The 11130-nt window shown below is 39.4% G+C and overlaps 1 protein-coding gene across 1 annotated transcript in view; it reads right to left on the bottom strand.

Moving 5' to 3' along the window:
• Positions 1 to 609: 609 nt before the first annotated feature.
• tmem192 (transmembrane protein 192) overlaps positions 610 to 11130 on the bottom strand; it is an 18484-nt gene continuing 7963 nt past the window's right edge. Inside the window, exons 5-6 of the mRNA XM_037690487.1 lie at positions 3434 to 3539; positions 610 to 1051 (exon numbers count right to left, since the gene is read on the bottom strand). Of these exons, the coding sequence (XP_037546415.1) occupies positions 937 to 1051; positions 3434 to 3539 (221 nt within the window). The 3' untranslated portion in view covers positions 610 to 936. The remainder of the gene's footprint in view (positions 1052 to 3433; positions 3540 to 11130) is intronic.

Below are 11130 nucleotides of genomic sequence, written 5' to 3'. Positions count from 1 at the left end.
TTGGGCCTTGAATGAAAAACACACCATGTTAAAAAGTATAAATGTTAACAGTATTTAAAGAACAGGTTTTAAGTATTTATGTTACACAAATATTTCCAGTGCATTAAAGAGACAAATTGCAGAAATTTAATAAACATGAAGGTTATGAGGGGGGCCTTGAATCCAAAAAGTTTGAGAACCCCCGGGGCTCTTTGACCTTTCAGTTGAAGCAGCAGAGTAAAGTAGTGGTAAATTTTAGACTTGCGGACGCTTGAAGGAGAAAACAGGGTATTTTGTAGATTCGTGTGGTTTTTGAATTGTAAAATGCAGCAGGTGAAAGGCAATAATGGCGACCTCCATGATGCTGCAGTGTCTGTTTACATCCAGCTGATCTCACAGTACACTGCATTAAATACGAGCCTGTAACACAATCGGCTGCAGACTTTAGGATTGCTACGTCAGCTCCTTTCCTGTACAGTCTAAAAACCAATGAAATCACAAATAATAAAGTTAAAGATTTTATTAGAATCTTGTAACGAGTACAAATCAAAGACGACAGATCAGAAAGGGGGGAAAAAATAAAAAAAATAACAATCAGACGTTTAAAACGGCAAGTTGTAACGTTACTTGCATGAATCAGATGAGTCATAACCTCTCCCTCCGGGTGATCGTTTTACTCCGTTTCATTCACAGTAACAAGCGCAGCAGCATCCACAGGAGGCCGTGATAAAAGCCCCTCGTCTCTGATCTGTGACCCACGACTCCTTTCTTTATCTCCTGTGTTCCTCCGCCTTATCTGTCCATCTCAGGTGAGGATACTTCACAGAGGAGCCGGGTCAGTCTGTGTGTACAGGTGCATTTGCTTACTCAAGTCTCAGAGCAGTAAAACGATTGTGCCTTCTCCCGAGCGCTGCAGCCAGTGATCTGCTGGTTGGCGTACACAGGAGGTCAAACTGGTTAGTGCTGAGCAGTGAGGTTCAGCAGCCTCTTGCTCAGCAACGTGTTGTGCTGTTTCAGGTACTCTATCAGGTCGGCCTGCTTCTCTACCACTTCCTCCAGACTGGTGGGTCCTCTGTGACACATACACACACCAAAAAAAAAAGAGAGAAATATTGTAATTCTCTGTGTCATTGAGCTTTAAAAGGTTGCAAATTTGATCAAAACATGACAAATACACATAACAAGACTGGGCTATATATGACCTGTGATGTTGCCATTCAACTTACAGGTTTAGATTAAAGTTCAACAAATGAGGTTTAATTTTACAAAACATATGTTAAGGCAAAAAAAAAAAATCTGTTTTTAAAGATCTGGCAACCTGTGCAGGGTGTCCCCCCAACTCTCACCCTATGACTGCTGGAGACAGGTGCCACCTCCTCATGACCAAGAACAAAAACAAGCAGGTAAAATACTAGATTTTAACCAAGTATTAAATTAACAGCAAATGTGCTTTAAAAGGAGACAAAGATCGATAAATGCGTTCTAATATATAATATTTAATAATATGGGCAGCTGTGGCTGAGTGGTTAAAGCAGTCGTCCTCCAATGCAAGAGTTGGGGGTCCAATTCCACCAGCAGTCACATGCTCAAGTGTCGCTGGGCAAGACACTGAACCCCTCACTGCCTCCCATGTGTGTCCCATCAGTGTATGAATGTGACAAAGCTCTGATTAGTCTTTGTAAAGATCTAGTAGAGTGCTGTATGAATGGGTAAATGAGGCACAGATTATAAAACGCTTGTGAGTATCTTGATAAGATAGAAAAGTGCTATATAAGTACAGTCCATTTAATATGATTATTAGGGATATATTATCTGCATGGTATCGGCTGATATTAGTGTTAAAGTTCAATATCGGACATTGGCCATTCCATTAAAATAACTCCCCAATATAAAAGGTGCTGTTTTTGCCTGCAGCACAACACGATGATGTCACGTGCATCTACCTGATCACATGGTGGAGAGGAAAATTCAAAATGTTGGCGGTGTGGAAGTTTTATTTTTTGTTGGTAAGGATGTCGGATTCCGAAGATTTATGGACTATGTTGAGCCTCGCTACATCGTCCCCAGTCTGAGATATTTTTCCAACGTAACCTTAACTGAGTTACAAGCCGTCATTTCTGACGTCATTGAGAAGCTAATAGCACGACTTGTTTGGTGAGTTTTACCACAGACATTTGGACGTGTTAGCCTCGTTAGCATGATTAGTCTTACGGAACAATAGATATACAAAAACTTTGATCTTAAAAAGGCTGTCCTTCATGTACAGGAGTGCAGAGGATCCCACACTGCAGCTAGGAACCTGGAACAAGCCTCCACAAGTGAGACAGCATCACATGTGACTAATGCTAATAAATAACAATTAACACTTTTCATTTAATATAAGTTAAAGTGCTATGCATATCATATGGCTGTTACTGAATATATGTCACCAGCTCTTACAGCTGTTGCACAATTTTTGTAGCAAATAAGCCTAAATAAGAGGGCTATGTTCTGACAAAGGAAAGTATATAAAACATTGGTATCGGCCAAATAAGTTTTAACATATCGGCATATCGGCCAAATATCCAATATCATGCATCCATAATAATTATGACTTTTTTTTTTCCAGCTTAAAAAAGTGGTGTTAGAGAAAAATGTTCAGGGCTCCTCAAGTACAGCGCTAACTGTATTGTACTCAAAGTTCCACTTCGTTGAGATCCGGATACTTGCTGACATCACACATTGCGGAAGATATTTTTAGAAACTAGGACCAGCGCTACAACAATGGACTTTCATTCAGTGTTTTGATAGTGGGGATACAAATCATTGTTTAACACGTTTTCACAATATTTTAATTTGGGATCAGATGTAACTATAGTGGTCGTGATCACAGAATCCTTTGATGCATTTTCTTCATAATGATTTACATCTTTCTCATACACATCAAACTATTCACACACAGCCTTCATGTCTATAATTTGAGACATTATCATTCTGGACGAGAACAGTCATGTCAAAAACAAGATTTTATCATAAATTTGAATTTATGAGCAGTAACACTTTCTTCCAGAAAAAAAACAAGTACACCAATACTGGAATATGACTATAAAACATATAATAATCCTCTGTATAAGTAAAAAGGTCAGGGGGTTTCTTTTTATTTGTTACTCTTGCAAATTAAGAAATGTAAACAAAAAGAGAGAACAGCAGCAGAGAATATTATTTCAAAGATTACAGAAGTATGATGGAGGTTTACGTCCTATTTAGTTAAAAATCATCATCCTTTCATGAAAACCCTGTGTACACAATTTCGTTCCACCACATGTACCACATGTGGTGTGTATGACAAATAAAGAACCTTGAAAACATTTGATATGCGTGTGTTTCTCATATCAAATGTTTGCAGAACAATATGACTCAGACACTGGCAACACTTTTCTTTAACATGTAATAAGCTGGAGATGTGAAAACGTACCTGAAGCCGGTTTCAGTTGGAGCGGTTCTGACAGCGCCGGTGTGTGAAAGCTCTTCCTGGCTTACGTCTGGTGCAGCTCGCTCTTTATTGAACTGCATCACTTTGACTGGAAACACACACAGATACTACGTTTACCATCTAAAATCATAAAATACAAATTGTGAAGAATTAAAACACACAAAAAACAGTAGTGGGTGAAAAGCAGCACACTTTTTTATTACATCTCTCCTAAGCACACACAAGCTGTTAAATCCTGCACTCAAACTTCTAATTCCGACACCATAAACATGCACTTTAACAATTGGGGGGGAGTGTATGAAGGGTGCAGACGCAGCAGGACTTGAACTAAAAATAACTGTACACACTTCAAACTGTGATAGGGCCACAAGAGTGGATGCTGGGCCAGTATGTAAGCAAGAAGAGCAAGAGCCTCTGGTCAAAGATTGATAAGACTTGTGTGTCATTAGCCAGAGGAAATTATCAGGTAGACCCTAAAGCGCATTATCTTAGCTTTACTAAATTTCAGCATCTCAAATCTACACTCACACACAAGCCAAAGAAATGTTTTCATTCAACCTTTATTTAAACAGGTTAGTCCCATTGAGCCACGAGGACTCATTTACAAGAGAGTCCTGAATTTAACATGGAGTGATGACAACAGTGGATAACAATGACAACAATAGACAATCACAAAGGATGCATACAAATTTAATTTTTTTTTGTTTGTTTTTTGTTTTTATTACAAATGAAAATAAAATGGTAATTAAAAGGAAAAGTGGGGGGGAAAACCCAGCTAGACTACGAGGCGGTGTAGAAAACTAAAAACTGGAACATGTCTGCATTGGTTTTTGCCAGGAACTTAGCAGTTGTTTAAAGCCACTTATGCCCCTTTTCCATTAGTAACGGTACGGCCCGATTGGACTCGACTCAGCCCGGTTCTAAGGTTTTTCCATTAGTAACGGTACGTAGAACCGGCCCCTTTTTTTCGGAACCCATGGCTCTGTGGTTCCAACCGGGCTGAGTACGAAAATGTGATGTCAGACCACTGTCGGTCACTGATTGGTCGGAGGCGGAGTCACTGGATCTTTCAGAAACTTTTCAAAACATTGATCCGCCATTTGCAATTTCTCGGACCAGAGCAGCGGCTGGACCTATTTTAAAGATTTTAAAGACAATAATGACAACACCTTGGTCTAGTGCTGACGTGCTGATACGTTTTTGTGCTTAGTGGCCGATGACAAAATTCAGAGCGAGCTGGATGAAGCTCTGCTGATCTACCCCGGTCCTCTCCCCTGGAGACTCGGAGCCAGGCCAGGCAGAACGTCATCTTCCCGGATTCGAGCTCCGCTGGTCACCGTGGAAGATCCTCCGTGGTGCCGACTCGGGGCTCGGGCTCCAGATCCCGGCCTTGCGTGCGCCGAGCTCCACTGGTCACCGCAAAGGAACATACGAACTGGTGACTCGCAGAAGGAAGTTGCCAGACCCCGGCCTCGCGTAATCATGAAGGCCGAACCCCGATCCCAGCAGACAGGCAGACCGGGACATGTCTGGGACGGACGGTGAAAGCGATTTTTAAATAAACTACAGTTTTTTTTTTAATATATAAAATGTTTTTAAAAATCGCTGAAGCAATATTTATAAAAACTAATGTTTTTTTGTAAATAAAATGTTTTTAAAAATCGCTTCCACCGTCCATCCAGAATTCCAGACCCGTCCCGATCCGCCTGTCTGCCAGGATCGGGGTTCGGTCTTCATGATTACGCGAGGCCGGGGTCTGGCAACCGCCTTCTGCGAGTCACCAGCGGAGCTCGGAGCCGGGAAGATGACGCCCTGCCCGTCCTGACTCCGAGGCTCTGGGGGAGAGGACCGGGTGAGACCAGCAGAGCTGGTCATAAAAACAATAATGTATGTTTTTTTAGCGTTGAAGATTAAAAAAATAACATAAATGGTGCTGGCTTTATCATGAAATCCTGTTTTCACTTTAATGACACTGTTAACTCAGCTGAAAATCATAAAAAGACACAAAATTATTGGATCTCTCAGGAATATTTCCTTCAAACATGTTTAAAGAAGAGATACAGCCTTTAGTTCAACTTTATTTTAACCCACAGATGTACAAATCACAAAACAAGAACTTTAAAGCAAAGTGCAAAATAAAAAATATATACGTGAACAAGAAACAAAACCACATCTAAACTGAACAATAAAAATAGAAACAATGAGTGCAAATACATCAAATGATGAAGAAAACCTATAAAATTTTAAATATACATGTTTTGTAGAATCTGGTTCATCAGAGATTTAATGGTGCACATTAAATATTGTACTATATATATCTACCAATTTATTTTTTCATGCTAAGCACTTCTGGATAGATGCAAACTGCATTTCGTTGCTTTGTACCTGTGACGTGCAATGACAATAAAGTTGAATTCTATTCTATTCTATTCTAAATGGTGAACATGGTGAACGTTCATTAGCAGGATTTAGATATAATATATATATATATATATATATATATATATATATATATATACAGACTCTTTCCAAAAAATTTGAATATCATGGAAAAGTTGTTTAACTTCCATAATTTCATTCAAAAAGTTAATCTTTAATAGATGATAGATTCAGAGCCCACAATTTAAATGACTTCAAGTATTTGTTTATTTTTACATAATTTGGGCTTCCAGCTCATGAAACTCACGAAAACAGGAATTCAAAAAATTAGAATACTGTTGAGAAATCGGCCCAAATTTTTCAGGGCATGAATATTTTAAACTGAGTGTGACACACTAATCATCTACTAAACTCAAAGCCCCTGCACAGGTTTCCCCAGGTGTCATTAAATTGCTTCAGTTTGGTTCAATTGTCTCAGTTCGGTTCAATATGGGGAAGACTGCAGACATAACTGACCAGAAGACCATCATTGATACCCTCCATAGGATGGTAAGCCACAAAAGTTTGTAGCTAAGGAAGCTGGCTGTTCACAGAGTGCTGTGTCCAAGCATATCAATGGAAAGTCTAGTGGAAGGACAAAATGTGGCAGCAGAAGATGCACCAGCAAAAGAAATGACTGTGAGTTTCAGTGGATTATCAAACAGAAGATTCTAGAATCTGGCAGAGATCCAGAAAGAGTGGAATGAGGCGGGAGTGACAGCTTCAAAAACCACCACATTCAGACGCATCCGGGAGATGGGCTACAACTGCTGGGATCCTCGGTCCTCTTTTTCAATTAAAGTAAAGTGTGCCTTTCATTTGGAAATCAAGGTCCAAGGGTTTGGAGGAAGAAGGGTGAGGAACAGAACCCATACTGCTTGAGGTCCAGTGTGAAATATCCACAGTCAGTCATGATTTGGGGTGCAATGTCCGGTGCAGGTGTTGGTAAACTCTGCTTTCTTAAATCCAAGGTCATCGCAACAGTCTATCAGAATGTTTTAGATGACTTCATGATTCCTTCTGCTGAGGATCTGTTTGGAGATGAAGATTTCATCTTCCAGCAGGACCTGGCCCCTGCTCATGCTGCCAGAAGCACCAAAACCTGGTTTGATGCCCATGCCACAGTGCTTGATCGGCCAGCCAACTCGCCGGACCTAAACCCCATTGAGAATCTATGGGGTATTCTCAAGAGGAAAATGAGGAGCACCAGACCAACAACAAAGAAGAGCTGACAGCATCAAGGAAATCTGGGCTTCCATAACTCCCAGTCAATGCCACGTCACATCGAGGCAGTGATTAACACAAAGGGATTCCCAACAAGTACTGAAGATTGACATATTGTTTTGAAAGTACCATATTTTGATTGATTTGTTGTCATCCTAATTTCTTTCTTTTTTTTCTGCAAATACTGAGAAGAAGTGTGGCCTGATGTCTTCACAGTATTCTATTTTATTTTATTTTTAATCATGTTTTCATGGGTTTCATAAGCGGGAAGCCCAAATTATGTAAAAAATAAACAAATAAATACTTGAAATCATTTAAATTGTGGGCCCTGAATCTATCATCTATTAAAGATTAACTTTTTGAATGGAATTCTGGAAGTTAAACAACTTTTCCATGATAGTCTAATTTTTTGGAAAGGAGCTGCATATGCGTGACAAAAATTAAAAAAAAGGAGCGACACAAGCAAATTGTAAATTTTAAATATTGTAGATAAGTCACATTTATTAGGAATACAGCAGCATTAAAGCCAGACAGGAAGACTGATGGACAGGAAACAGCGTAGGAAGTGACACATTTCACACATTCCTGTTAGAGACTCAAGTCTGGTCAGACAGTACTCAGACCTGGGCTGCTCGCATTAGAGAAGCTTCAATCAACCACCGAAGAGCAGGTTTCCAGGTGATTACAGTAAAACTGCAGAGGTGCTAACTGCTAATTGCACTACACACAATGTACTGTCTGCAGGAGGAAATAAAAACAGGAAGGAAATGGGGGGGAAAAAGGGGGTGATATAAAATCGTTCGTAATTATGAGGGTCTAGGCTGGAGAGGTTCTGGTTTTTCTTTTGTTTTTTTTATTGTGATGAGTGGGAGCTTTGGATTGATTATAAAAGAATTAATGACTTGTGTTGCAAACAAAATTCAGAAATTAAACTTTAAGAATATCTACTAAATTTATACTTTAGGTCAAAATAAGTAATTAATTAAAAAAAAACTAAAAAATCACAAGGATGGTAAATAAAATAAAACAAAGAAATGCTAAATGGTAGCTGAAATTTGCTGAAGAAGTTATACCTGAGTTATTAAAGCTAAAAGAAGCAGAGCACTAGCTGAAACCTAAACAAAGTAAAACTCTTTCTAAAAGCCAAAAGTAGCAAAACATGAGCTAAAGGTAGAAAAACTAGCAAAGAGTAGCAAAACAGTCAGGTAATTTTTGGTCAAAGGTTATGAATGTTTTTATTATGAAGGCTTAGGACATTCTTCCCCTCTGCCCTGAGAACAAGAAGCTCGGTTGTCTCCTTAAACACCAACACTAAACTATGCCCATGAACCATATGTTTGTGTAAGACAACTGATGCTGGCTTCAAGGTCACCCCTTGAAAAAGTGAGTAGATAACATGGCTCATTTCTGTGACTGGTCTTTATGTGAATACATTTAAATACACTGCCTGATCAAAAAGAGTCGCCACCAAAAAAAAAGGTCACACACTAATGTTTTGTTGGACCTTTAGCTTTGATTACAGCATGCATTCACTGTGATAGTGTTTCAATGAGCTTTTGCAGTGTCACAAGATCTATTTCCATCCTGTGTTGCATTAATTTTTCACCAAGATGTTGGATGACTAGGCACTAGGCATGATGGGTGCATCACTTCACCTGCCTCTCTTTTTACCCTGATGCACCATCACTCTGGAACAGGGTAAATCTGGACTCCTCAGACCACATGACCTTCTTCCATTGCTCCAGAATCCAATCTTTATGCTCCCTAGCAAATTGAAGCCTTTTTTTCCCAGCTAGCCTCACTGATGAGTGGTTTTCTTAAGGCTACACAGCTGTTCAGTCCCAGTCCCGAGTTCCCTTCTCATTGTGTTTGTAGAAATGCTCTTACTTTCACTATTAAACATAGCCCCGAGTGCTACTGTTGTTTTTCTACGATTTGATTTCACCAAACGTTTAAGTGATCGCCGATCACGATCATTCAGGATTCTTTTTCCGGCCACATTTCTTCCTCAAAGACGATGGATCCCCACTATCCTTCCAGTTTTTAATAATGCGTTGGACAGTTCTTAAACCAATTTTACTATTTTCTGCAATCTCCTTAGATGTTTTCTCTGCTTGATGCCAATGATTTGACCTTTTTCAAACAGACTTACATCTTTTCCACAACCACATGATGCGTCTTTCAACATGGTTGTTTAAGAAATAAAAAGCAACTCATTGCACCAGTTGGGGTTAAATAACTTGTTGCAAGCTGAAAGATAATCAATCGTCCATGCGGTACCGTATTTTTCAGTCTATAAGTCGCAGTTTTTTTTCATAATTTACATGTCCTGCGACTTATAGGCCGAAGCGACATATTTATGAATTTTCCCATATTTATAAACTTTTTTTTGGCTGAGATATGACCATTTTTATTCATTCTGACTTTGAAAAATGGAGCAGTACCACTTTCAGCCACTTGGTGGTAAAAGAGTAGTAATAGCTGTATGGCATGCTGTTGTATCATGTAATAGGTAAACATGGCTATAATGACAAATTCAAAAACGTTCAAGACAGAAACACAAAAACAACTGGACATCATTTATTATACTTTGTTTTTCTTGAACTTTTTTGAATTTACCATGTTCTGGATGAGTGAGAATCTTCACCAGCTATTAATGACTCAATCAGCCTGCCACAGCCTGCCACCTTCATTCTGCTCGTTGCTTGGAACCGTCAAACCAGCTGCACCGCCCTGGCGAAATGCAACTAATTTGACCATTAAAGTGCATTTATTAAGCAAACGTTACACTGAGACACACCTTTGCTATAATTTCGAGCAAACAAATAATTGTTTTTAAGTGTTAATCTTGTTAAATTCTTGTTAAAGTCCTCCCGTGCAAGCTCCCGCGGCCGCCATTTGGCAGCCCATCGATTTTTGGCACAACACTGGTCCACATTTCCAGGTTGTCAGCGGTGACGCGTAATAGATGTGACGTATACGGCGAATATGGACTGATGAAACTTATTCGGCCATGTGACAAGTACAGCGGAAATTACGGTAATTATCCAATAGGAAGCTCATACCTATTTGCTTAGTTAAATTCAGGTGGCAACTTTTTTTTATTTGGCCAGGCAGTGTATATTCACCTGTACACAAATCTGACCTCGCAAGTAAAATACTGGTTAAAAATCTTCGCCTGCCGTGACAAAGGTTCTTTGAGTGAACAATGTAGAGAAGGAGAGAATTTCTTCAACAAAAACACTAGTCAAAAACTCAAAGTAGAAAAAGGCTAGCTAAAAGTAGCACTAAATTAGCTAGAAGCTAAAGGCAGAAAAAGGATAGCTTAAACTTCAAAGTAACAAAGGTTGACAAATAGCAAAAAGTATTAAATACTAGCTACACTTATTAAAATACTAGCTAAAGGAGGCAAAAAAAAAACTGGCTTGAGGGGAAAAGTAAGGTGCACACTACAAATAGCTACAAGTAGATAAAAGATGAAGGTAACAAAATGGTAGCTAAAAACTAAAAGTAACAAAAGGCTAGCTAAAAGTTGCAGAACAGTAGTTAAAAAGTACAAATAGCATAAGAAAACAAAAAGAACAAGTATCCATCCATCCAGCATCCTTTTCGGGTCACTGGTGTCCATGTCCAGCAATCACTGTGCGAGAGGTGGGGTTTACCCTGGACAGGTCTCCAGTCCATCACAGGGACACATAGAGACAAACGAGACAAACAAACATTCACTCTCTCACTCACACCTAGAGACAATTTAGAGTTACCAATCAGCCTAACATGCAAGTTTTTGGTCTGTGGGAGGAAACCGGAGCACCTGGAGAAAACCCACACATGCACGGAGAGAACATGCAAACTCCACCCAGAAAGGTCCCGGGCCGGGGTTTGAACCGACGACCTTCTCAATAAGAAGCAACAGCTCTACCAACTGCGCCACCGTGCATGAAAATGACCTAAGTCAGAATTGAAAAAAATTGAACATGTCACACATTTAGGCTGACGTAACAAAAAAAAAAAAAAATCTGATAGATGTTGCATATGGA

This window comes from Nematolebias whitei, chromosome 16 (genome assembly GCF_014905685.2).
Source record: "Nematolebias whitei isolate Nwh7 chromosome 16, NemWhi1, whole genome shotgun sequence".
Taxonomy (NCBI): Eukaryota; Metazoa; Chordata; class Actinopteri; order Cyprinodontiformes; family Rivulidae; genus Nematolebias; species Nematolebias whitei.
This window is presented reverse-complemented; position numbering and strand designations above follow the sequence as displayed.